Source organism: Diplotaxodon limnothrissa, linkage group LG14, assembly GCF_057381915.1.
Source record: "Diplotaxodon limnothrissa isolate DT_005_m linkage group LG14, D_limnothrissa_male_GT1.1, whole genome shotgun sequence".
Lineage (NCBI taxonomy): Eukaryota > Metazoa > Chordata > Actinopteri > Cichliformes > Cichlidae > Diplotaxodon > Diplotaxodon limnothrissa.
Window position 1 is genome coordinate 13,159,159 of NC_140609.1, and position 27,949 is coordinate 13,187,107.

Sequence of the window (27,949 nt, forward strand, 5' to 3'; positions counted from 1 at the left end):
GTTCCTTTAAGACAGACTTAAACTCTCCCAAGGTAACCAATTCTAATAATTTGAGTTCCTTCTGCAGATTATTCCAGGAAGCAGGGGCAGCGTATTTAAAACCTTTTTCCCCAATTCTGTTCTGATTTTTGGGACAATCAATTGTATGATTTTGTTCGAACGAAGGCTGTATTGGTTGTGGTCTTTCTCGAATTGATGAGATTCTAGATTGGTTTTGGTGTTTCTGTGTGAAATCAGTAAAAACATGAACATAATCGCCATCTAGTGGCAGAGAAAAGGAATTAAAACACTTTGTGAATGAGCTGCCACAGCAGTGGTCCAATCTTCTACTGTGTTAGGAGTATTCAGACAATTTTGACATACTTTTTTTCCACAATGGTAAAACCAATATTAGGTACATAATTCATGACAAATAAACATGTAAACGGGGTTGATGATATAAAACAGCTCTGTATCAAAGGCAGTGTGGAGTAAGCAGACCTGCTTCTGTTCACTCTGAAGATGAAGCTACTTTAAGAAAACCCTCAGAGTCCCAGAGCTTCTTTCTTCACGCTGCAACCCAGCAGGACATTTCCAGCATCCACACACTCTGACACACACGGTGCTAAAAACACAAAACAGATATTAAAATAATGATTGTGGGAGGAAAGCTGTAGAATGAAACAGTTTTTTAAAGCTGTTATTTTATCTGTTACAATCATTGCTAGTACCATTGTGAGCACAGAGCCACGAGGCAGCCTTCATAGCCAGAAGCTCCCACTCGTCCTTTGCATCCATCTTGAAACCATGAAGCCAGATCAGAGCCAGAATGGTGGCCCACACGTCACTGCTGGTCTAATTCCCCAAATCAAAATCAATCAAATAAACCAGACAGAACACACATTTTACTTTCTACAACCAGTAATATTACATATGTTTGTGTACTTCTTTGTCACACGGGGTCACCAAGGTGGGCAGCTCTGCATATTTGATTTGGCAGATTATTACACTGGATGCTCTTCCTGATGAAATCCCAAACTGTGATGTCATAAATGCTCTAAAATAATGTGCTGACATGTTTTTACAACAACTGATGAGGAAAATAATTTCTGCTGCCGTGTGGTTTCTGGATAATATCAGACGCTGGTGCAGCTCAGTGGGAGGTTAGGAGTGTGATTACCACCAGTGTTTTTGCTTCTGATATGCAGATGTTTATTCTCAGGCTGTGAGGCAGGCCTACGTTTAGTTTGACTTCATTTTATTTGTTTTATGGTGTGTTTTTAATTATATCATGTGTTTTTGTTCAAATTATAGAATCAAATCTGTTTTATCTCACATCATCATTTTGTGTTAATATTTAAATTGACAGCAGTGCACCTTTTCAGGCTTTGACTTTTCCACCTCCTCGTTGGTCTGTCCCAGTGCAGCAGCCAGAGCTGGATCAAGCAGCCAGCAGCCAGACGCCTCCTGCAGGGAGACTAACTGCAGCAAAGGGTCTCTGGGTGGCTGCTCAGGCACAGCAGCTGGAAAATCTAAGATGCAATAAAAACAAAACCCGATTATGGTGCTAGATGACAAACAGAACTCTACATGATAACTCAGTGCATAAAACACCGCACTGTAAACTATGCAACAGATAAATATTGTTTTTCACTTGAAAATTACATCTTAAAAATGTAATCATTACATAAGAGCTCCACATCAAACACATTAATCACATCATCTTTGTAGTGAAACAGCTGATGACTCATTAAACGTTTCCATGCAATTTATCCACAGTGAAAAATATTCACTTTGCTGGATCTGAAAATCACGATTTCCGAGATCAGACGAGATCGGGCGTGTTCAGGGTGGTGTGGCCGTAAGCGTAGACATTGAGGGCTAGCAGGAGGGACTATGCGCTTACCTGCTGCTCTCTGGCAGGTAGCTCCATGCCCTCCTGGGTTTTAAATGCACCTTAGAACACACATGCATCAACACTACAATGAGCGGGTGGAGGGAGGTTTGGAGTCTTCTCTCACCCCCGTTCTCTGCGGCCTGCTGGAGCGGGGGGGCTAGGAGGAGGAGTTGGCCGTCCGACTGCGGTCTGGAGTGTGGGGCCTCCCTGCTGCTGCGGAGTCGGGGCGGTCTGCCTCTCCCCACCGCAGGGAAAAGGGTAACACCACCTGGGTCTGGGTGCAGTTCCCCCCTTCAGGGGCAAGGGTACCTAGACCCGGTTTGTAGAGTACGCTTGGGGAGTGTGATCGTGTGTACAGCGTCTCTTTATGTCTGTCTCCACGTTGGTTGAGTGTGGAGTAAGTGTATATGAGAGCATGAGGGTGGGAATGGATGTTTGTATCTGTGTGTGCCTGTATGTCTGTCTATATGTCAGGTTGGGTGTCAGGCGCCACCTCTCTGGGGACATCTCAGGCCCTCCAAGGTTTGGAGGCCTATCTCCCCCCACCACCACTTCCCCTGCCAGTGGCGGACTCCCTCAGACATCAGTGCGTTGGTGGTTCTTTGTGTCTGGGGATGGGCGTCCAGGTACACACCGGCTCACTCCTTGGCGGCCGCTTATCGGGGCCTGGATGTCTGGAGTTTTGATCTCCTCCATACCTGCTTCATGCCCTGAAGGACGGGGCTGTGGCCCCCCCACACCCTCTAGCAGATCATTACATGAAGGAACTTTTTAAAAAAACAAGCGCGTCCATGCTCACAGGTGTACACACGGGTGATCACACCCACAAACTACACCCTTTTTGGCTCCTACCTCAAAGCACACTGTGTTCTGCTGATCTTACGTGCTGCACAATAATGTTTAATATTTAGTATTTACTGTCATATTCCCATATATCATTGTGATGTTGTTTATTCTATTACTCTTGTTCTCTTCTGCTTGTTTTCTTTTGTCTTTCTCAACAGGTGATCCAGGTGATCGATAGATGCATTTTTTTTTCTGCCCATTCTGTTGGGTTTTGTTTTTTGCCCTTCTCCCCTGTCCCTCTTCTCAGCTGTTTCTCTTTCTTTCTCCCCTTCTTTCCCCCAGTCAAGTCTGTCCCGTATTCAGCAAGTGAAAATAAAATAAACAATAAAAGGTGAATCAAATGGACCATTACGGCAAGGCTGGGATGGTCAATTTGGTAAAGTAAATCCGTTGGGCATCTTTCTTTGCCTTTAGACAATAATTCTGATGGCAAAAGAGCCAAACGGGACAGGCAAGAAAAGAAAAAAAAGAAAATCACGTGTTCATTTCATTAGACACTAGCAATACTATTAAACTGGACCTTATCATTCTCATATAGCACTAAATGTGAAACTGAGTCATATCATAACAATCTATATATGTAATATGTGTTTGCCTGAATCTTCCAGCACAAACAGAAAGAGGAGCTGTTGTCTGAGTATCAATGCAAATACACACCAGAAATCGTTCAGTAAAGACAAATTTAATAAATGAAATCTGGTGAGAGGGCCTTTGATGTTTCTCTTTGGATCATCCTTCCATCCATTTCTTCAGCTTATCCAATTCAAGATTGGAGCCATCCCAGCTGTTATGGGGCCAGAGGCAGGAGTACAACCTGGACAGGTCAGTCTAACACAGAGAAACAGACAACTATTCACACTCACATTCAACCTAACTGCATCTCTCTGGACTGTGGGATGAAGCTGGAGTACCTGGAGGGAACCACAAAGGCGCCAGGACTGTCTTGCTCTCAGGTGACGGCCGTTCACGCTGCTCTGAAGACCCTCAGTTGTCTTTGGATCATCCTGTTGTTTGTCTCCCAGTGTCGTTGCTGCTCTTCTCCTTTCAAAGACAAACACCAAATAACACCAAATGAGAGTGAATCACTTCAGAACAACGGGAACACTCCTGGTTATTGTGAGCAAACGTCATAACAAGATGAATATATTTACCATTTTACTGAGGGAACATCTTCTGTGTGGAGTTTCTTCTCATCTTGGCTCTTTTTCCTGACATTTAGAAACAAGAGGCAGAAAAGAAAGAATAAAAGTTAAAACCTCAACGATTTTTTAATGTTTGGGATATTTTAGAAACAAACGTAAACACTATTTACTACTTACCACTTTGTTCATTCTTGCTGACGTTCACTCTCCTCATCTTCTCTCTAAAGGACAAATGACAGTAAAGAGGGAATCGTTTTAGTAACTTTATCAACCAGGTGAGCAGAATTTTAGATATTTATCAATATTCTGATTAAAAGCAGAGTGAATACTTATCTTTTTACGAGAAAGGGTTCAATCCGTCCTGTCTTAGGTCTTAATGTCACCTTGTCTCCTCTCTGTTTTCTCTGAAAAACAAAAGACAAATGGGAAGAAAAAAATTAGTAAATGATTTCAGCAACTAGAGGAAGTGTTCACTGAGGAGGAGCTATCATAATTATATAAAATCAATATGTACTTATCTTTTTTTTAATGAGAGTTTACAGAGCACGCTGGCTTCGCTCCTCCCTCCGCTCCTCTCTGAAAGTTACCTGGATAAAGGATAATAACAATTAATAGCATCATCAAAACAGACAAACCTGAAAGAATTGCTGATCAGAGTTGTGCCAGAGTCGCAGGTTAGATGGATGTATACTTATCTTTCACAATGAGAGCGTTTGCATCTTCCTTTAGAGAGAAGATGAGGAGAGTGAACGTCAGCAAGAATGAACAAAGTGGTAAGTAGTAAATAGTGTTTACGGTTGTTTCTAAAATATCCCAAACATTAAAAAATCGTTGAGGTTTTAACTTTTATTCTTTCTTTTCTGCCTCTTGTTTCTAAATGTCAGGAAAAAGAGCCAAGATGAGAAGAAACTCCACACAGAAGATGTTCCCTCAGTAAAATGGTAAATATATGTGTTCTTTGTACTTTAAATGTGTAAAATGAGTTCTTATCTTTTTTTTGTGAGAGGGCCTTTAATGTTTCTCTTTGGATCATCCTTCCATCCATTTCTTCAGCTTATCCAATTCAAGATTGGAGCCATCCCAGCTGTTATGGGGCCAGAGGCAGGAGTACAACCTGGACAGGTCAGTCTAACACAGAGAAACAGACAACTATTCACACTCACATTCAACCTAACTGCATCTCTCTGGACTGTGGGATGAAGCTGGAGTACCTGGAGGGAACCACAAAGGCGCCAGGACTGTCTTGCTCTCAGGTGACGGCCGTTCACGCTGCTCTGAAGACCCTCAGTTGTCTTTGGATGAAATAACACCAAATGAGAGTAAATCACTTCAGAAACACAGGAACACTCCTGGTTATTGTGAGCAAACGTCATAACAAGATGAATATATTTACCATTTTACTGAGGGAAAATCTTCTGTGTGGAGTTTCTTCGCAGCGTGACTCTTTTTCCTGACTTTTAGAAACAAGAGGCAGAAAAGAAAGAATAAAAGTTAAAACCTCGACGATTTTCAAATATTTTAGGACATTATTTTAGAAACAACCTTAAGCACTATTTACTACTTACCACTTTGTTCAGGCTTGCTGACGTTCGACATGCTTCACTGTATATTATAATCTCAAGCGCTTCCTTGCTGGACTCGGGCTCCGGATGCTGCTCTCTTCCTCCGGAGCCTTCCTCTTAGCACGCTTTGCCGACATATTTAGAAAACGGCAGAGCACCGAAGTGAGAACTCTGCCGTCCGCGCTGTAGTCTGTTATTCTCCAGCGGTTCGTCATCTCAGTGTCCTCTGTTCGGTAAACAGTGGAGATGACTCTGGTGACGAGGAGGCCGTCGACAGTCAAGGTGCCGACACGGTTCCTCCGATCTGCCTTCAGCACAGCAAGATCCGCTTTCTCTGGAAGAACTGGAGTCAGGAAGCGTGGATGAGAGCTGGAGCCCGCAGGCGGCAGCATCATGCCAGCTGGTGAGTCCGTAGGAGGAGAAGGAGTGGTGTTCTCTCTCTGGCTCTGCCTCACATGGACAAATGGTGTCGTCACCTGGTCCCGATGGAACAATCCTTTAAAAGGTATGTAAGGAAAGTCCTTGGACCCCGTCACCAGGTTATGGTAAAGAGTGAGGACCAGGTGGGACATGGAGTCCAGTTGGCTGCTGCTCAGTTCACGGTTTCTCAAGTTAATGACGACCATCTGAGGAGCAGTGATTGGACTCACCAGCTCAGCTACGAGAAAGCAAAGCATGCGTGTACGTTAATCATGTGATCACACAAACTAAAGCCTGAATTTAAATTGTCCAGACATGGCTTTACATCATCATAAGCTCTTCCACACACAAACAGTAAGAAGCTCCCAGCAGAACTCATTGTTTATGAAAGCCTTCACCTTTTTTGGTAAAAGTTTTCATGCAGTGTAAGGCTGCATGGACTTTCACTGAGGTTTTAATACGCATTCACATTAAGGAGTAATATCTTCATATTAGTTGAGCATCGATATTTTGAGAATAAAGCAGCTACATTTAGGTGAGAAACCTCCCACCTCCTTATTGCAGGCACACACTGTTTCAATCTCAAACTCATCCAGCGACTCTGTGAACTTTTAAAACTCCATTCTCCAGCTTTATAAAATTCACAATCTATGAAACTTTCACGTATAACTCAGCGCCAGCAGCCCAAACATGTCAACTCAAACCCTCTACATGCAACAACGGCCGCGCGCTGACGTCAGCGTCCTCCAATGCCTTACGTCGTTTCCAGGGCGCGTGCATTCAATTGTTTTTTTTTCCAGCGATTTAAAAAAAAACATGGCGCCATCTTTATAGTGTACTGGCACATGTTAAAATTGATGTTACTCAAGTATGAAACATCTCATCCTAAACGTTAACACTCATGAAGTCCTACTTCCAAACAATAAAAGACAAAAATCTAAGTTGTATTTGTTTGCTAGCACTCTGACATATTAGCCTGCTGTACTCACCATAGCGTTGATCTAACACCTCGTCAATGAAAAGGGAGAACAGGTGCATCTCGCGACTGAAGTTTGTAGAAGTCATTTTGCAAATCCTTCTTGAAGATTTTCAAACGTTGGCTGTAGTTTGAAAAATCCGAGTTTTCACAGCACTAGTGGGAAAAAGCTCCTGTTTGCGCTCAAACGTGAAACCCGAATTCCAATTTTGCCTCCTGCTTTTATACCTGCACTCAAACACGTCATCATCACCATGACTCCCAGTGCCACCGAAAATCAATTTTATTTATTTAAAATAAAGTTCGTCTAATTATCATAGCTTTTTCAAAAATATATATATTTCTCATTTTATTTTACTGTTTTATTCATCCTTTATAAAAAATATGTTGCCAAACTTTGTCGTTTTAATTCTTTAAAAAAATCATTAATTCACCAGTTTACAAAAATGAAGATCGATATCTGAAATTTAAATTAATAAATAAATAATTACAATTGATAATGGATTTTTAGCATTAAAGAATAGTTTTTCAATGCGCTTTAAATGTTATCAGAGCCGATATTGTGCCAAAAAGTGATCGCAGTCCAAAAAGTGATTTACGGTATTGAAACGTTTGTTTGTGTCATGACATTTGTAAACAGTTGATGTTTAAGGTGCAGTTCACGTGGAAGCCAGAGGAGGGTGGTGTTGTGCGCATAATACAAAGTGATGGCGAAACCTAAAAGACGGTGTCATGTCTGCTCCCTGAAGCAATCTCATAACAGTTTCAATCTATTTCAACCCAGTTAGCACATTTCAGTTATGAAGTTTAATAATTTTTGGCAGTAAACTTTTAAATCCTTTTATTATGAATATCACGTTTTCAGATTTTCAAGAGAGACCAGACCAATAGGGCAGCAGAAATCATAAAAATAAATAAATAAATAAGAGTTTTATAAAGATTAAAACAGTAAAAAAAAAAAAGAGAGAGACTGGAATGATTATGATGTATAACACAGAATATGTACAATAACAGAGTTATAAACACGAAAACACGTGATACTTTTTATTTCATCTATAACCTCTGTGTAAATTTTGTTGATTGCAAAGTGTTTATGAATATGTTTTTAAAAGCTGGTTATCTGACTGTCAGTTAATAGCAATTAAAAAGAAAGCTGATTTTTATTATTCCTAAATGGAAAAAGTCCATTATGAATTTTTGTTATGAATTTCATTTATCAATCCACCTCCTCACTGCTCTTTCCCGGTGCAGCAGCCAGAGCTGGATCAAGCAGCCAGATGGCTTCTGGAGGAAGACTAACTGCAACAAAGGGTCTCTGGGAGGCTGCTCAGGCACAGCAGCTGAAAAATCAAAGATGAAATAAAAACTGGACCTGATCATGGTGCTGCATGAGACAAAAAGTCTAGATGATAAACCAGTGTATGAATTGGTAACACTGCTTATGATGATCATGTTTAGGTGGAAACTAGCGAGCTAACTTACTGCAAACCTCTAACTCAGTTAAATTGAATAAACTCTGTTTTCATGGATGCCTGGATGTTAAACTTAATTGTTAAACCCGGTAAAACAGCAACGCTGATCATTTTATTAAAGAAGAAAGAAGTTAGACCGTTTTTAGCTCTCAGTGATCCCTCAGTGTTCGTTTGACTTTGGGACCTGAAATATGGCAGCTTTTCACTTACACATTTTTGAACCACTCATTCATAGAAATAGTTTCCAGTCAAAGATCTGGAGGAGGACATATTTGTTTAGAACTCTTAAATATGTCGAAGAAGCTCCTTTAAGCAATTACTTTGGTTTTCCTCCACCTCCAAACAAATGTCAGAAGGAGTCTGAACCACAAAAGAAGCACGTATTCTCGTAAAAGTGGTTGCAGGAGGTGAGCTGGCTTCAAACAAATGATGAACGCACAGATGTGGTGCAGAATGTGCCATGAAAATCCCAATCTAGCGGACAAAAACAGTGCCTTTTATATGGATGCAAACGTGCATTGCAACTTCTTATCTGTTGCGCGTCTTTTATTTTGACAGCGAATGCGCACATGCGGACCACTTATGTGCACCCGTGTAAATAACATGATGTTCTGCCGGGTGTGTTGTTGGTTTTCCCTCTATTTCTGAGTCGACAAGCGCCTTTGTTACTGGGACCAGTAATTTTAAGAAAGGCCCCCATTAGAAATGGATTATTGCTCAGTCTGCAATATCTTTCCCAGAACAAACACCAATTGCAAATAATATACTAAAAATAAACCTGAAAAATCTGTTTAGAACAGCATACTGTGTTGCAAAGAGTGAACTACCACTGGTGCAATTTAGCAGTCTTTGCAAACTTCAAAAAGCAAATGGCCTAGATCTTGGTTCCACTTGCCTCTTACTTGTGACTTTAGTGGAAATTTCAAATTCAGTATCTGACACAGACTGATTCATGTTCTACACAGACAGCACTGATGTCTGCATGGTCTTCTAAAAGCAGCTTTAGTCAGCTTAGATGTGAAGTGAGTGAAATATACAGTTGCGTTTTTAATCAATGTATTTGTTCTCTATTGCAGATTGAGAAGGAGTTTCTGCGAATCACCACAAAGCCTCTGCTATCTACTTTCTTTGCCGAGCTTGACCAATACGCGCCACGCTTAATGGAAATCTTTCTGACCAAAGGAGGGACACGTGGAAAGAAAATAAGAGGTCTCATGCTTGCCATCTCCAAGGTTTGTATTAGGATTGAGTAGACTTTGTCATAGGCAGCAAAAATAACTTTTATTTGGAGATGAAGTTGTCAATTTTGTTTCGGCTTAACAAGTGGTACATGCCAGGTTCTAACCTAAAGAATAATTATGCAAGTGAACTGATTACCCTAGCTTTAAGAAAAACAGACTGGTTTTGGCTCATATTATCTCCTCCTCCTCTGAAGCATGACAACATCCATACCAGACGAGCATGCATCTTGAAGTCTTTGTGCATCCACCTAAACGAAGACGTTAATAGAAGTTAATAAAGGAATACTTGGTGAGCCATTGTGACAGCATGTTGTCTGTAACATTCTCATACAAATTGTGACGTTGCCTCATATGCAAATCATTAAAATTACAATTTTGAGATTAGCAACAAGACACCTGGTATTGGGGAAAGGATGTCTTGAATACCAAACAGTATTAAGCGTTGCAATAAAGAATTTCTGGAATTTGGTATTGGAAGGAAAGAAATTTATGCCTAGTTAGACTTGATACACAAACATACAATGCATTTAACATGCATCAAGACAATATTGCTTTTGAATCTGTACTTGGATTAAAACAAGTCCTGTTGTTTTTTTCATTGCTATGGTCATCAGTAAATAGAAATGTCTATGAACTTTGAGCTGTTTAGTACTAACACTTCTATACCTGTTTTATTTTAGCAGCTGAGTTAGCCTTTTCTCGAGTCCTGTCCCCCTAAGTTACTCTTGCTACGTCCGACAAACAAATGGTTTCCTCTGCGCACCAATGGGTACCCAAATGTGCAAGCAGACATGCTTCATAATGTTCGGTACATTTACCTGGGAATGGGGCCATACACACTGTTTAATCCATTCACGTTGTTTTTGACTTTGTGAATGGAAAGAACACAACTCCTCCAGACACAATCTCTCGGCGTATCGGTGGGCACACCGCTTCTCCATCTTGCTTGAGGTTAATGTTTGTCAGACACAGTAACGGTTGCTATAATGTGTAATTGGACAATGGCCCTTTCGGGGGAGGGGCCGGTGAGAGGTCAATTATGCCACCTCTTTTGACATGAGAGGTGTATTTTATAATTTATGTATTGGAGTAATTACTAACAACTACTTTAGTGGTGTGTAATTTTCTGTTTATTTCTTTGACTACTTGGATTTTATGAACAGCATAGAAACAGTTGTTTAAACAATCTCTTAAATTTTACTTTGTTGTCTTATACTTTTTCATGTAGGATACGGACAGCGAGGCAAAAAGCTGCATGGAGCAAACTGTGATGGGGGCGTACGTCATCCAGAAGGAGGGTGCTGAACCTGAAGATGACCCAGAGGACGTTGGTGTCCTGATTGAGGGTGTGGAGGCTAACACTGATTTGGGTAACATTGCACAAGCATGTGCTCTGTTGTTTGGACTCATATACTGTTTGAACCTGAGCTACCCACCAGAACTTAAATGCACCTTTGAAGTCCTCCAGAAGATACTTTTAAATCTTGATGGACAAAAGCTGTCTTCAAAGGTACAGTTTCTGAAAAACAAGCTTATGGGGTGAGAGCACTTGAAAATGACTGATAGGTCTTGAATGGTTCATTGGTGCAATGGTGATTTCCAATATATAATGGTAATATTTGAGTTGTTTATATTTTTTTCTTTCATTTAAAATTTTTTTTTTAAGTTTTTGGATTCTCTCTGTTGGGCAATTCACCTTTTATACAGCACTGCAGATGATTTTTGTTTGTCCTTATATAGATGGCTCAAAATGGATCAGAAGTACTGACAGAAGTACTATGTTGTGTTTATGTATCAAAGTCCTGTAAAGTTTAAGACCACTGCCACCTGTTAAGTTCACTGTATTATTGTGTCCATTTTTGCTTGCTAGCATGTTTTAAAACACAGCAAAACTATATTGCTAGCTGTGGAGGACTGCAACCAAAATTAAAAAAATAAATACAGAAATATAAAAATTGGTCAAACTAATAATTATTTCAATGAGATACACCAAACAAATATAGATTTTCATCACCTATGGAATTTTTTGTTGTTGTTGTATTGCCCCCAAAATATTTCTAATTATTTTATTTTATTTTTCCAAATTCACACAATTCTATTTTGTCACATGTTTTAACTTGCCAAGTGGGAGATGTATTTTTATCTTTTAGTTTAATTTTTTAAAATGCAGTCGATATATTGAGCAAATTTTGCATCTGTTTTTAGTTGTGGAAGCTTTGGTTCCAACATATTACCTATGTAAATAAGTATTCTAACATTTTACCTTTTGAAGTGGCATAATGCTTGCAGGTGTACAAAAATGGTAAGCTTTTATATTGTCCACTAAATCCAGTTAATAAAGATAATGTTATCATAATCTGATTGTGACTTTTTTTTGTAAAGTAGTGGGTTTCTAAATGTGTAACAAATGTAAACAAATCTAATTGAAATAATTTGGTTGAAATGAGTGAAATCATTGCCTTGATTAACAAAGTAGTTGTTGAAACAACAAGATTTAATTCTGTTTTCCTAAACTTTTTAAATTGTGTAGAATGAATTAAAACAAATTTCACTCTACATACTTAAATAAATCACTTCAAATCAATGTAAGTATAGTATGTTGATCCAACGTAATCTGATTACATTAAACCACCAAATGCTAAATGTGTTGGTTTGACATGATCGAAAAGGGTTTATTGTACTTGGTTAAATTGTGTGCAAAAAGGGTGCCATGATTAAATTGTGTTCATCCAACAACAGATTTTTTTGAGTGAAGATGTGTCCCAGAATTCATAGCGCAGCCCAGCTGAGTTTCCAACGATGGCGGCAGCAAGTTAGTTTTAATATTACTCTTATTATTCTTTATGGGTCACAAAATAAACGTTTAACATATTTTCAGGCGAGGCTGTAACTGTGTAAACCTCAAATATCTGCTCAGTTTATCAAGACACCACATATTTTCAAAAGCGCTCCGACGTTGTCAGAGACGTCTGTTACCCACTAGCTCGATAGCTAGCGGGGGGGCAAGGCTCACTAGAGCCCGTGAGAACACCGGACTCCCGCAAATCGTTTTCAAACCCACAGCAGTGTTTCGCTACTCAGGTTAAACATATATAGGTCACTTAGATAACTTAAAAATGTTATCGTTTGGCTTTTTTTTAGTATTTTATTTGTTCCTGAGTAAATCGGTTTGGCTGAGATTAAAGTTATAGTTTCTGTAAGCAAAGCAAAACTGTTTATGTGAAAAACTGTAAAATATAATTTCAGTGTTCTTTTTACATTTCATAAGAGTAAAATCCTTGTAGGAGTAAATGTATCCAAGCTTCTGACAGATGTGACAGATGTTTAACTTATTGTTGTTTACTTGTAGTGTACAATAAATAATCAAAAACACAGGATTATTCTGCAATGCTTCATTACTCATTAATGTTACAAATGTTGAAAGGTAAAAGTGTTCAATAAAATCCTAAATATTGCAAAATGCTGCAAGAACTCAGTTCTTCTTTCGCTGCTTTAGGACACATCCCATTATATTGACTACTGTACACACACTACTTAATATTTAAGATACAAAAAACACTGGTTTCTGTGCATGCATCTGCAGTGAAGGTGTGTGTTGTTTTGCCATGCAGCTTTTACTTACTTAGGCGCAATCAAGCACTCTTCTTCATTTTGCCTACCATGAAGTCAAGCCAAAAAAACAAGAAAAGAAAAAAGATTTTTCTGGTATGAAGTATAACAGTTCCCTGAACTACCTCTGATAGTGTCCTCATCGTGATAATATTCCCTTTATTTATGATTAGTAATCTTTATCTTCAGAGGTGTGGGTGACAGTTTTAGTGTTTGCTTTAAAAAACAAAAAACAACAAAAACTCAAAACAAAAACTTGATGGAATATTTCTCTGGACAAGAGGTCCTTGGATCGCCTCTCCGTTGTCTTTGTTGAACGCAATGAAGGCAGTGAAAAAACTGCTCACTCCTGATTGGACACTGAGCTGCACCACCTTCTCCTTCACTCCTCCACTGTGGCTTCTCAGGAAGTCCTGCATTTGGGTCCTGTTATTCACTCAAACCTGACAATAACACATCACCCTGTTTTATCCACAACTGTAAATTTTCGGAGACATCCTGTTACATTTACTGAGATCAGCAACAGACTTTCTGAATTCAAACCTCAATAAAAATGTGAAAATGACTCAGCTTTTCCTTCTTTTGTTTTTACAGCATTATGGACTATAAGTTAAAGCAATTAATGATGCAGTGAATGGTGGTCAAAGGGTTGATCTTTACACAGAGCACGTCTGTCCCTTTTTATTAGCCCATTACAATTATTCCCCCATCACTTTAAAAAGGCAACAAAACATGCATGTAACATTTCTTCAGAGATGTAATTCAGTTTTAATTATATAGCGCCAAATCAACACAACAGTCACTTCAAGGTGCTTTATATTGTAAGGTAAATACACTAAGTAATACAGAAAAAAAACAACAACAATTGAATGATCCTCTTTGAGCAAGTACCTGGCAACAGTGGGAAATAAAAACTCCCTTTTAACAGGAAGAAACCTCTGGGAGATCAAGGCTCAGGAAGGGGCAGCCATTTGCCACAACTGGTTAAGGGAGAGGGGAGCAGGACAAAAGAAACACACTGTGGAAGAGAGACAAGTTAGTGTCACAATCTAAATGTTGAAGTTGGTCGACATTTTCAGATCAGACTTATGGTCTTTAAGCCAAGTTTAAAATTTGTTTTGAATGTCCTTGGTGTAGTTATTGATGTCATTTCTTTTTATGACAATCTGTTCTTAAATTGTGTTTTATTTCTCACAAAAGTGAAAAGATTATGGAAGAAAGTCGAGCCAAAGAACAGAGTTGGCTCTTAGACTTCGAGTATAGGAGGCCCTCAGCAGAACTTTTAAAGAGAATAAGAAACACAGAAAACCTTAGATAAGGAGGTGTGCTCTGACAGTGCAGCGCAGCACCCAGAAAGCTATTTGGCATTGGCAGAGAAGACTTAGGAAGTTATTCAGGAGCAAAACCCTGGTACTCAACTTTGCTGCTCAAACCTCAAATATATTGATACTTTTACGCCAATATACAATTTATTTCCAAAATTGTTACAACAAAGAAATAAAAAACCAAACATAGATTTCATAACTTTTTATGCTAATTATTATTTCAATCACTACAAAACAGGCAGTTTTTGTAAATTCAGATGTAACTCTAACTACAGTCATGAATAAGCGAACATGAATGAAGACTATGTGCTGTCTTAAGACGTTCAAGCAGGGCTCTAGAGTGCGACCAATTTGGTCGCAAATACGACCAAATTTTTCAGTGGTGCGACTAAAAAGAAATATTTGGTTGCACCTGTGCGACCAACTGTTCGGGTAGCAAAAAAAAAACAAAAAACTGCAACCTTCCCTGTGGTCAACAACAGACACACATTTTGCCCCTATCGTGGACTAAACCAATCAGAGATAGTAAGGGGCGGGACCTCTCTGATTCGCCGTGGTCCAGATGAAGGTGCAGGTGGTAGTGGGAGGTGAGTAGCTTGAATGAGGTAGAGGGAGGTCATGCACTTAAATTAACACACAGACATAGCCTGTCTGGGTAAACTGTTTGCAAGTGTTGTTTAAGTCTAACAAGTAGAATAAATAGATGTATCTGGAGGAACTGAGAGAGGAACTGTTCTGTTTTAGAATATGGCCGATGTTGTTTTTATCTGGGGTGACGTATATTGTTGGTCATCATATGTATAAAATGATCCATCTTAACTGTTGTAAGGAAGTTCGATGCTGATTGGGTGATCGTGCTCGACTTCCCCCCATATGTTTTCTAATTAAATCCTGTTTTGACGCATCTGAATGAGACTCTGCAGTCGTTTGTCTCTCTCCTCAAAAACGAACAGGTGACATCAACAACAGACACACATTTTGCCCCTATCGTGGACTAAACCAATCAGAGATAGTAAGGGGCGGGACCTCTCTGATTCGCCGTGGTCCAGATGAAAGTGCAGGTGGAAATGGGAGGTGAGTAGCTTGAATAAAGCGATATCAATTCATTAAATCCTGAATGACTTTTAAATATAACTGTGTTTTGCCAGAAATGCCAGATTCTCAGATTAAAGCTCAGAAAAACCATTTCAACAACAACCAAACAGCAAATGAGAGCAGGTACACGGATTCCACACAAAGACGTAAACACAGAGCGGACCCGACGCATCAGAATCAGCTTTGTCTTTCTCGGCTTTCTCATCCGACGGCCTTAGACGGACACGCTGTCGGAGCTCAGCGATTCTGATGCGTCCGGTCTGTGATTACATCTTTTTGCGCTGATTCTGAGCTGCAGGTTTTGTCTCTTTCAACCAAAATTCATCGAGCCAGCAGCAAAAGAAGCAGCAAAAGAAGCAGCAAACTGCGCTTCACATTTGATCAATGTCATCATGAATTTTGCTGTTTTGCTTCCACGACTATTAAAATCACACTTCATGCACAGCTAGCTCTCTCTCTATCTCTCTCTGTACTTCAAGAACAGTTTCCCGTCTCCAATCTCTGTTTCCTGTATTATTCATTCGCTTATTACCCACCAGTCTACCGTTGTTTACAGCGCTGCTGTCTTTTTCTTTTCTTTTTCTTTTTTTCACTTAAATGACCTCGGACAAGAAAGCCTATTTTTTTTGTTGTTCAATACTGAAGAAATTTAAACTTTATATGCAGAAAATTGTAGAATATTTTTAAGGTTATCTGCTATAAAAAGCCAGACCAGGAAAATCTCCTTCATGTTTTTCTGTGTTTTATTCTCAGTTACTTTCACACAAAGGCATCTGCTGTGATGTTCACAATTCTGATGAAGTCAGTACTGATAAATGATCAGAATTATAATATTTCTGACTGTCTGAGGCTAAGTTGAATCGAATTGGGACTTTGAGAACTGGAATCGAAGGGATTATAGAAATCAGTGATGATACCCAGCCGTAGTGAGCAGCCTAGGCACAACAGAAGTGGATGTAGCTGTAATAAGAAAATTACTATTGATAACTTTTCTGTTAAGTTAAGGCCTGATCCTTCTGAAATTCATAGCCAGTGCTCTGACACGGTGTCATCAATCTTTGAATGCTGAAAAAGCACAGTGTATCCAGAAAAACACATAATATTATATTAATTATTATAAAATTTGTGTGCGCCTAACTTTTGTGCCGTAGAAAACACAACAATGATATAAAACAGCTCTGTATCAAAGGCAGTGTGGAGTAAGCAGACCTGCTTCTGTTCACTCTGAAGATGAAGCTACTTTAAGAAAACTCTCAGAGTCCCAGAGCTTCTTTCTTCACGCTGCAACCCAGCAGGACATTTCCAGCATCCACACACTCTGACACACACGGTGCTAAAAACACAAAACAGATATTAAAATAATGATTGTGGGAGAAAAGCTGTAGAATGAAACAGTTTTTTAAAGCTGTTATTTTATCTGTTACAATCATTGCTAGTACCATTGTGAGCACAGAGCCACGAGGCAGCCTTCATAGCCAGAAGCTCCCACTCGTCCTTTGCATCCATCTTGAAACCATGAAGCCAGATCAGAGCCAGAATGGTGGCCCACACTTCACTGCTGGTCTAATTCCCCAAATCAAAATCAATCAAATAAACCAGACAGAACACACATTTTACTTTCTACAACCAGTAATATTACATATGTTTGTGTACTTCTTTGTCACACGGGGTCACCAAGGTGGGCAGCTCTGCATATTTGATTTGGCAGATTATTACACTGGATGCTCTTCCTGATGAAATCCCAAACAGTGATGTCATAAATGCTCTAAAATAATGTGCTGACATGTTTTTACAACAACTGATGAGGAAAATAATTTCTGCTGCCGTGTGGTTTCTGGATAATATCAGACGCTGGTGCAGCTCAGTGGGAGGTTAGGAGTGTGATTACCACCAGTGTTTTAGCTTCTGATATGCAGATGTTTATTCTCAGGATGTGAGGCAGGCCTACGTTTAGTTTGACTTCATTTTATTTGTTTTATGGTGTGTTTTTAATTATATCATGTGTTTTTGTTCAAATTATAGAATCAAATCTGTTTTATCTCACATCATCATTTTGTGTTAATATTTAAATTGACAGCAGTGCATCTTTTCAGGCTTTGACTTTTCCACCTCCTCGTTGGTCTGTCCCAGTGCAGCAGCCAGAGCTGGATCAAGCAGCCAGCAGCCAGACGCCTCCTGCAGGGAGACTAACTGCAGCAAAGGGTCTCTGGGTGGCTGCTCAGGCACAGCAGCTGGAAAATCTAAGATGCAATAAAAACAAAACCCGATTATGGTGCTAGATGACAAACAGAACTCTACATGATAACTCAGTGCATAAAACACCGCACTGTAAACTATGCAACAGATAAATATTATGTTTTTCACTTGAAAATTACATCTTAAAAATGTAATCATTACATAAGAGCTCCACATCAAACACATTAATCACATCATCTTTGTAGTGAAATAGCTGATGACTCATTAAACGTTTCCATGCAATTTATCCACAGTGAAAAATATTCACTTTGCTGGATCTGAAAATCACGATTTCCGAGATCAGACGAGATCGGGCGTGTTCAGGGTGGTGTGGCCGTAAGCGTAGACATTGAGGGCTAGCAGGAGGGACTATGCGCTTACCTGCTGCTCTCTGGCAGGTAGCTCCATGCCCTCCTGGGTTTTAAATGCACCTTAGAACACACATGCATCAACACTACAATGAGCGGGTGGAGGGAGGTTTGGAGTCTTCTCTCACCCCCGTTCTCTGCGGCCCGCTGGAGCGGGGGGGCTAGGAGGAGGAGTTGGCCGTCCGACTGCGGTCTGGAGTGTGGGGCCTCCCTGCTGCTGCGGAGTCGGGGCGGTCTGCCTCTCCCCACCGCAGGGAAAAGGGTAACACCACCTGGGTCTGGGTGCAGTTCCCCCCTTCAGGGGCAAGGGTACCTAGACCCGGTTCGTAGAGTACGCTTGGGGAGTGTGATCGTGTGTACAGTGTCTCTTTATGTCTGTCTCCACGTTGGTTGAGTGTGGAGTAAGTGCATATGAGAGCATGAGGGTGGGAATGGATGTTTGTGTCTGTGTGTGCCTGTATGTCTGTGTCTATATGTCAGGTTGGGTATCAGACGCCACCTCTCTGGGGACATCTCAGGCCCTCCAAGGTTTGGAGGCCTATCTCCCCCCACCACCACTTCCCCTGCCAATGGCGCACTCCCTCAGACATCGGTGCGTTGGTGGTTCTTTGTGTCTGGGGATGGGCGTCCAGGTACACACCGGCTCACTCCTTGGCGGCCGCTTATCGGGGCCTGGATCCTGGGGCTCGCTCGGGCCACTTCGGAGGTGTGGTGCCCCCGGCCTCTCGGCCTGGAGCTCGGTCACTCAGGCACAGCTGGCTGCCAGCGGAGCTCACGGGCGCGTCACTGCAACTCCCCCTGGCTCCTGCTCCGCGGCTGCTGAGTGAGCCCTCATCTGGGACTCTCCTCAGCTCTTTCTGGGACAGTGGCGCAGCTGCCCCTCTGTTGGTCTTCCTTGGTCTCTTGTGTTCTGGGGGCCTCTGGCTGTCTGGAGTTTTGATCTCCTCCATACCTGCTTCATGCCCTGGAGGACGGGGCTGTGGCCCCCCCCACACCCTCTAGCACAGGGCTGCCCAATCCCAGTCCTCGAGAGCTACTATCCTGCAGCTTTTAGATGCATCCCTACTCCAACACAGCTGAATCAAATGGTTTGATTACCTCTTCAGCATGCCATCGTGTTTGGCAAAGGCCTGATAACAAGCCATTCATTTGATTCAGCTGTGTTGGAGTAGGGATGCATCTAAAAGCTGCAGGATAGTAGCTCTCGAGGACTGGGATTGGGCAGCCCTGCTCTAGCAGATCATTACATGAAGGAACTTTTTAAAAAAACAAGCGCGTCCATGCTCACAGGTGTACACACGGGTGATCACACCCACAAACTACACCCTTTTTGGCTCCTACCTCAAAGCACACTGTGTTCTGCTGATCTTACGTGCTGCACAATAATGTTTAATATTTAGTATTTACTGTCATATTCCCATATATCATTGTGATGTTGTTTATTCTATTACTCTTGTTCTCTTCTGCTTGTTTTCTTTTGTCTTTCTCAACAGGTGATCCAGGTGATCGATAGATGCATTTTTTTTTCTGCCCATTCTGTTGGGTTTTGTTTTTTGCCCTTCTCCCCTGTCCCTCTTCTCAGCTGTTTCTCTTTCTTTCTCCCCTTCTTTCCCCCAGTCAAGTCTGTCCCGTATTCAGCAAGTGAAAATAAAATAAACAATAAAAGGTGAATCAAATGGACCATTACGGCAAGGCTGGGATGGTCAATTTGGTAAAGTAAATCCGTTGGGCATCTTTCTTTGCCTTTAGACAATAATTCTGATGGCAAAAGAGCCAAACGGGACAGGCAAGAAAAGAAAAAAAAGAAAATCACGTGTTCATTTCATTAGACACTAGCAATACTATTAAACTGGACCTTATCATTCTCATATAGCACTAAATGTGAAACTGAGTCATATCATAACAATCTATATATGTAATATGTGTTTGCCTGAATCTTCCAGCACAAACAGAAAGAGGAGCTGTTGTCTGAGTATCAATGCAAATACACACCAGAAATCGTTCAGTAAAGACAAATTTAATAAATGAAATCTGGTGAGAGGGCCTTTGATGTTTCTCTTTGGATCATCCTTCCATCCATTTCTTCAGCTTATCCAATTCAAGATTGGAGCCATCCCAGCTGTTATGGGGCCAGAGGCAGGAGTACAACCTGGACAGGTCAGTCTAACACAGAGAAACAGACAACTATTCACACTCACATTCAACCTAACTGCATCTCTCTGGACTGTGGGATGAAGCTGGAGTACCTGGAGGGAACCACAAAGGCGCCAGGACTGTCTTGCTCTCAGGTGACGGCCGTTCACGCTGCTCTGAAGACCCTCAGTTGTCTTTGGATCATCCTGTTGTTTGTCTCCCAGTGTCGTTGCTGCTCTTCTCCTTTCAAAGACAAACACCAAATAACACCAAATGAGAGTGAATCACTTCAGAACAACGGGAACACTCCTGGTTATTGTGAGCAAACGTCATAACAAGATGAATATATTTACCATTTTACTGAGGGAACATCTTCTGTGTGGAGTTTCTTCTCATCTTGGCTCTTTTTCCTGACATTTAGAAACAAGAGGCAGAAAAGAAAGAATAAAAGTTAAAACCTCAACGATTTTTTAATGTTTGGGATATTTTAGAAACAACCGTAAACACTATTTACTACTTACCACTTTGTTCATTCTTGCTGACGTTCACTCTCCTCATCTTCTCTCTAAAGGACAAATGACAGTAAAGAGGGAATCGTTTTAGTAACTTTATCAACCAGGTGAGCAGAATTTTAGATATTTATCAATATTCTGATTAAAAGCAGAGTGAATACTTATCTTTTTACGAGAAAGGGTTCAATCCGTCCTGTCTTAGGTCTTAATGTCACCTTGTCTCCTCTCTGTTTTCTCTGAAAAACAAAAGACAAATGGGAAGAAAAAAATTAGTAAATGATTTCAGCAACTAGAGGAAGTGTTCACTGAGGAGGAGCTGTCATAATAATATAAAATCAATATGTACTTATCTTTTTTTTAATGAGAGTTTACAGAGCACGCTGGCTTCGCTCCTCCCTCCGCTCCTCTCTGAAAGTTACCTGGATAAAGGATAATAACAATTAATAGCATCATCAAAACAGACAAACCTGAAAGAATTGCTGATCAGAGTTGTGACAGAGTCGCAGGTTAGATGGATGTATACTTATCTTTCACAATGAGAGCGTTTGCATCTTCCTTTAGAGAGAAGATGAGGAGAGTGAACGTCAGCAAGAATGAACAAAGTGGTAAGTAGTAAATAGTGTTTACGGTTGTTTCTAAAATATCCCAAACATTAAAAAATCGTTGAGGTTTTAACTTTTATTCTTTCTTTTCTGCCTCTTGTTTCTAAATGTCAGGAAAAAGAGCCAAGATGAGAAGAAACTCCACACAGAAGATGTTCCCTCAGTAAAATGGTAAATATATGTGTACTTTGTACTTTAAATGTGTAAAATGAGTTCTTATCTTTTTTTTGTGAGAGGGCCTTTAATGTTTCTCTTTGGATCATCCTTCCATCCATTTCTTCAGCTTATCCAATTCAAGATTGGAGCCATCCCAGCTGTTATGGGGCCAGAGGCAGGAGTACAACCTGGACAGGTCAGTCTAACACAGAGAAACAGACAACTATTCACACTCACATTCAACCTAACTGCATCTCTCTGGACTGTGGGATGAAGCTGGAGTACCTGGAGGGAACCACAAAGGCGCCAGGACTGTCTTGCTCTCAGGTGACGGCCGTTCACGCTGCTCTGAAGACCCTCAGTTGTCTTTGGATGAAATAACACCAAATGAGAGTAAATCACTTCAGAAACACAGGAACACTCCTGGTTATTGTGAGCAAACGTCATAACAAGATGAATATATTTACCATTTTACTGAGGGAAAATCTTCTGTGTGGAGTTTCTTCGCAGCGTGACTCTTTTTCCTGACTTTTAGAAACAAGAGGCAGAAAAGAAAGAATAAAAGTTAAAACCTCGACGATTTTCAAATATTTTAGGACATTATTTTAGAAACAACCTTAAGCACTATTTACTACTTACCACTTTGTTCAGGCTTGCTGACGTTCGACATGCTTCACTGTATATTATAATCTCAAGCGCTTCCTTGCTGGACTCGGGCTCCGGATGCTGCTCTCTTCCTCCGGAGCCTTCCTCTTAGCACGCTTTGCCGACATATTTAGAAAACGGCAGAGCACCGAAGTGAGAACTCTGCCGTCCGCGCTGTAGTCTGTTATTCTCCAGCGGTTCGTCATCTCAGTGTCCTCTGTTCGGTAAACAGTGGAGATGACTCTGGTGACGAGGAGGCCGTCGACAGTCAAGGTGCCGACACGGTTCCTCCGATCTGCCTTCAGCACAGCAAGATCCGCTTTCTCTGGAAGAACTGGAGTCAGGAAGCGTGGATGAGAGCTGGAGCCCGCAGGCGGCAGCATCATGCCAGCTGGTGAGTCCGTAGGAGGAGAAGGAGTGGTGTTCTCTCTCTGGCTCTGCCTCACATGGACAAATGGTGTCGTCACCTGGTCCCGATGGAACAATCCTTTAAAAGGTATGTAAGGAAAGTCCTTGGACCCCGTCACCAGGTTATGGTAAAGAGTGAGGACCAGGTGGGACATGGAGTCCAGTTGGCTGCTGCTCAGTTCACGGTTCCTCAAGTTAATGACGACCATCTGAGGAGCAGTGATTGGACTCACCAGCTCAGCTACGAGAAAGCAAAGCATGCGTGTACGTTAATCATGTGATCACACAAACTAAAGCCTGAATTTAAATTGTCCAGACATGGCTTTACATCATCATAAGCTCTTCCACACACAAGCAGTAAGAAGCTCCCAGCAGAACTCATTGTTTATGAAAGCCTTCACCTTTTTTGGTAAAAGTTTTCATGCAGTGTAAGGCTGCATGGACTTTCACTGAGGTTTTAATACGCATTCACATTAAGGAGTAATATCTTCATATTAGTTGAGCATCGATATTTTGAGAATAAAGCAGCTACATTTAGGTGAGAAACCTCCCACCTCCTTATTGCAGGCACACACTGTTTCAATCTCAAACTCATCCAGCGACTCTGTGAACTTTTAAAACTCCATTCTCCAGCTTTATAAAATTCACAATTTATGAAACTTTCACGTATAACTCAGCGCCAGCAGCCCAAACATGTCAACTCAAACCCTCTACATGCAAAAACGGCCGCGCGCTGACGTCAGCGTCCTCCAATGCCTTACGTCGTTTCCAGGGCGCGTGCATTCAATTGTTTTTTTTTCCAGCAATTTAAAAAAAAACATGGCGCCATCTTTATAGTGTACTGGCACATGTTAAAATTGATGTTACTCAAGTATGAAACATCTCATCCTAAACGTTAACACTCATGAAGTCCTACTTCCAAACAATAAAAGACAAAAATCTAAGTTGTATTTGTTTGCTAGCACTCTGACATATTAGCCTGCTGTACTCACCATAGCGTTGATCTAACACCTCGTCAATCAAAAGGGAGAACAGGTGCATCTCGCGACTGAAGTTTGTAGAAGTCATTTTGCAAATCCTTCTTGAAGATTTTCAAACGTTGGCTGTAGTTTGAAAAATCCGAGTTTTCACAGCACTAGTGGGAAAAAGCTCCTGTTTGCGCTCAAACGTGAAACCCGAATTCCACTTTTGCCTCCTGCTTTTATACCTGCACTCAAACACGTCATCATCACCATGACTCCCAGTGCCACCGAAAATCAATTTTATTTATTTAAAATAAAGTTCGTCTAATTATCATAGCTTTTTCAAAAATATATATATTTCTCATTTTATTTTACTGTTTTATTCATCCTTTATAAAAAATATGTTGCCAAACTTTGTCGTTTTAATTCTTTAAAAAAATCATTAATTCACCAGTTTACAAAAATGAAGATCGATATCTGAAATTTAAATTAATAAATAAATAATTACAATTGATAATGGATTTTTAGCATTAAAGAATAGTTTTTCAATGCGCTTTAAATGTTATCAGAGCCGATGTTGTGCCAAAAAGTGATCGCAGTCCAAAAAGTGATTTACGGTATTGAAACGTTTGTTTGTGTCATGACATTTGTAAACAGTTGATGTTTAAGGTGCAGTTCATGTGGAAGCCAGAGGAGGGTGGTGTTGTGCGCATAATACAAAGTGATGGCGAAACCTAAAAGACGGTGTCATGTCTGCTCCCTGAAGCAATCTCATAACAGTTTCAATCTATTTCAAGCCAGTTAGCACATTTCTGTTATGAAGTTTAATAATTTTTTGGCAGTAAACTTTTAAATCCTTTTATTATGAATATCACATTTTCAGATTTTCAAGAGAGACCAGACCAATAGGGCAGCAGAAATCACAAAAATAAATAAATAAATCAGAGTTTTATAAAGATTAAAACAGTAAAAAGAAAAAGAAAAAGAGAGACTGGAATGATTATGATGTATAACACAGAATATGTACAATAACAGAGTTATAAACACGAAAACACGTGATACTTTTTATTTCATCTATAACCTCTGTGTAAATTTTGTTGATTGCAAAGTGTTTATGAATATGTTTTTAAAAGCTGGTTATCTGACTGTCAGTTAATAGCAATTAAAAAGAAAGCTGATTTTTATTATTCCTAAATGGAAAAAGTCCATTATGAATTTTTGTTATGAATTTCATTTATCAATCCACCTCCTCACTGCTCTTTCCCGGTGCAGCAGCCAGAGCTGGATCAAGCAGCCAGATGGCTTCTGGAGGAAGACTAACTGCAACAAAGGGTCTCTGGGAGGCTGCTCAGGCACAGCAGCTGAAAAATCAAAGATGAAATAAAAACTGGACCTGATCATGGTGCTGCATGAGACAAAAAGTCTAGATGATAAACCAGTGTATGAATTGGTAACACTGCTTATGATGATCATGTTTAGGTGGAAACTAGCGAGCTAACTTACTGCAAACCTCTAACTCAGTTAAATTGAATAAACTCTGTTTTCATGGAAGCCTGGATGTTAAACTTAATTGTTAAACCCGGTAAAGCAGCAACGCTGATCATTTTATTAAATATGAAAGAAGTTAGACCGTTTTTAGCTCTCAGTGATCCCTCAGTGTTCGTTTGACTTTGGGACCTGAAATATGGCAGCTTTTCACTTACACATTTTTGAACCACTCATTCATAGAAATAGTTTCCAGTCAAAGATCTGGACAGATCCACCAAGTTCACAGTAGTTTTTCAATTTTCTGCAGCGCAGAAAAAAACCCCCTGAAAACATCACTCCTCTGAAGTAACATATTGTGATTCATGTACAAACAACACACAATTATTGTAGATTCTTCAAAGCCTCCTTATATTCAACACTTGGGCAGGTGGTGTTATACATGCCCTCACAGCACCGGCACATCAATCACCCTATTTTCACCTTGTCACCTTCATTAAGCTGCTCTCTTTCTACAGAAGGCCCACCGCATGCATGGGGGGATACCGTGGGCCAGGGCTGTGGCATCTAACGTCTGGTTGTCAGTGTCCTTTGGAAAAGCAAGTGATTGTCCTAAAATCAGATGTTCCAGCAGATTGATCTAGTTTGCCAACAACATGAGAGGCTGCTCCTACCTGTCCTGGTGAGCTGGGCATAAATCAGTGACCTCTGACCCTGGAAAAGTGTTGTGATTAGTGGAGAGAGGACAGTGACAGACACTTCCTTTGGTAAATCCAATATGACTGAGATGTCAACCACAGTCAGCTGCAGAGCAAACTGCAGCGACTGCATCACCTGAAAAATAATGAAAAACCCTGAAAAAATATACATTTATGTTTTTGGAATTTATGTCTTCTGTTCAAATACTAATATCATCTTGCCTTTTCATGATAATTGTTATGACTCATTGTCTTACTTTTGGTTGCATCCTGTCAGTCCCTGTGATGAACTGAGCGTGACCTCCTCCTTGGCCATCCCATTGATGAGAGCAGAGCTGGCCCCTTCCCCAATCCCAAAAGAGAAACACCTGCAATACAACAGCTGTTTTTAAGACACACAGGTTTGGTACGCAGAGAACCTGAATTCTCAATCACTTCTTTGGTGCTCCCCACCTCTCCATCAGTAAAGACAAACAGCAAGAGAGGAGAGTTTTTTCATCTACACAAGCAAAAGCTCAACTCTTTGGCAGGTATACAAGTATGGTTTCAGTAATCTGTTTTAGCAAGTAAATCAAACATAACCTGGAGTTTTGCAGAATCATCCAAAGGCAACATGGTGTTTTACAGTGATATCACTTTAAGTCACTGAGATCACATGAATACAACTCACGGGAAGATGTGTTCACAACGAGACCCCAAACTGTAAAATGTTTGAATAGCAGCCCATTGGTAAACTCTTCAACAGGAGCAGAGGACTGTCCTGAAGGGAAGAGGGAAAGATGGTGAGGCCACTGTGTGAGAGGAACGATTTGAGGAAATATTTTGTAACTCTAACACCACTTTATGAATACTCTGGCACTGCTGGTGCGAGTATTACTCATATTTTCAGATTGATTCACTACCAACACAAACTCTCCACATGAAGCCATTGAACACATCAGAGACATGAAAAGGACAGAAAAATGTCAAGTTTACAGTTTCTAATATATTCCAATACAATTAAATTCCAGGTTGAAGAACTGGGATCTTGAATTTTTATTTGCAAACTAATGACTTCACTTATTTTTCACTCACCCGGCTCAGCAGAGGCCTGTCCTGCCTCCACCACAGCAGTGGGCTGGTGGGCGTCTTTGTAATAAATCAGCAGTTCAACATCTCTGTCAAACTTGTGTCCTGCAGCCAGCTTGACCTGCACACCACAAACACATTCATATTTATTCATCAGTAACAAGTAACAACCACACGCAGCAGACACATCAGCACTCTACCTACCGTGGCCTGGGTTTGATCAGTGTTGAGGTACTGCAGAGGGTCCAGGGAGCAGTTGGACTCTACTTTATGGATTGGACGAGGAGAGGAGACAGAAGAAACATCACTGGACAACCAAAACTATTTTACAGCTATTTTAGTTTAAAACCATAAAAAGTGACAGAAAAGGAATATGTTTGTTTTTGTAAATATGCTCTTGACTTTTATGATCTATGGATGGTATAATGACAAATATCAGTATAATGAGGAAAACATCATTTTTGCCTCTCTTTTTTTAAAACAAACCTTTAAAGTGATATAAGATTTTATGTCAGCGAGAGTTAGTGAGTGTTAAGTAATTATAAACCTCTTTATGATCTAACTTTTGGAAAAAATAAGGGACACTCCACATAACATTTTCTTAATTAGTTAAAACCATTTACTGATATAAAGTCATGACGTTTGGCCAGCTTGAAGATGGAGAGAAAGACACTCTTTTTTTATTAATCCTTTATTTATCCAGGTAAAAAAAATCTCATTGAGATTAAAAATCTCATTTCCAAGAGAGACCTGGCATCATGGCAACAAAAGTCACATACCACATAACATTTAAAACAAATACAATATCCCATACCAACATGTGTAAAATATACAATAACACATTAAAAACAATCACACTGAGTAAAAGAGCTGTTCTCTCGTTCCTTTAAGACAGACTTAAACTCTCCCAAGGTAACCAATTCTAATAATTTGAGTTCCTTCTGCAGATTATTCCAGGAAGCAGGGGCAGCGTATTTAAAACCTTTTTCCCCAATTCTGTTCTGATTTTTGGGACAATCAATTGTATGATTTTGTTCGAACGAAGGCTGTATTGGTTGTGGTCTTTCTCGAATTGATGAGATTCTAGATTGGTTTTGGTGTTTCTGTGTGAAA

General features: G+C 40.4%; 1 protein-coding gene, 1 long non-coding RNA gene and 1 pseudogene across 2 annotated transcripts; all 3 read right to left on the bottom strand.

Moving 5' to 3' along the window:
- Nucleotides 1–524: 524 nt before the first annotated feature.
- Nucleotides 525–27,473, bottom strand: LOC146618560 (von Willebrand factor A domain-containing protein 5A-like; annotated as a pseudogene).
- Nucleotides 4,644–7,263, bottom strand: LOC146618561 (uncharacterized). The gene is made up of 5 exons (XM_085370859.1): nucleotides 6,836–7,263; nucleotides 5,430–6,084; nucleotides 5,258–5,318; nucleotides 5,076–5,156; nucleotides 4,644–4,992 (listed from the first exon to the last, which is right to left on the bottom strand). The coding sequence occupies exons 1-2, from the start codon at nucleotides 6,909–6,911 to the stop codon at nucleotides 5,474–5,476; spliced, it is 687 nt and encodes a 228-aa protein (XP_085226985.1). The 5' UTR covers nucleotides 6,912–7,263; the 3' UTR covers nucleotides 4,644–4,992; nucleotides 5,076–5,156; nucleotides 5,258–5,318; nucleotides 5,430–5,473.
- Nucleotides 20,174–21,137, bottom strand: LOC146618562 (uncharacterized). Its single transcript, XR_014906783.1, has 4 exons — nucleotides 20,822–21,137; nucleotides 20,654–20,710; nucleotides 20,414–20,543; nucleotides 20,174–20,330 (listed from the first exon to the last, which is right to left on the bottom strand). It is a non-coding gene; the product is annotated as an uncharacterized LOC146618562 (long non-coding RNA).
- Nucleotides 27,474–27,949: the final 476 nt, after the last annotated feature.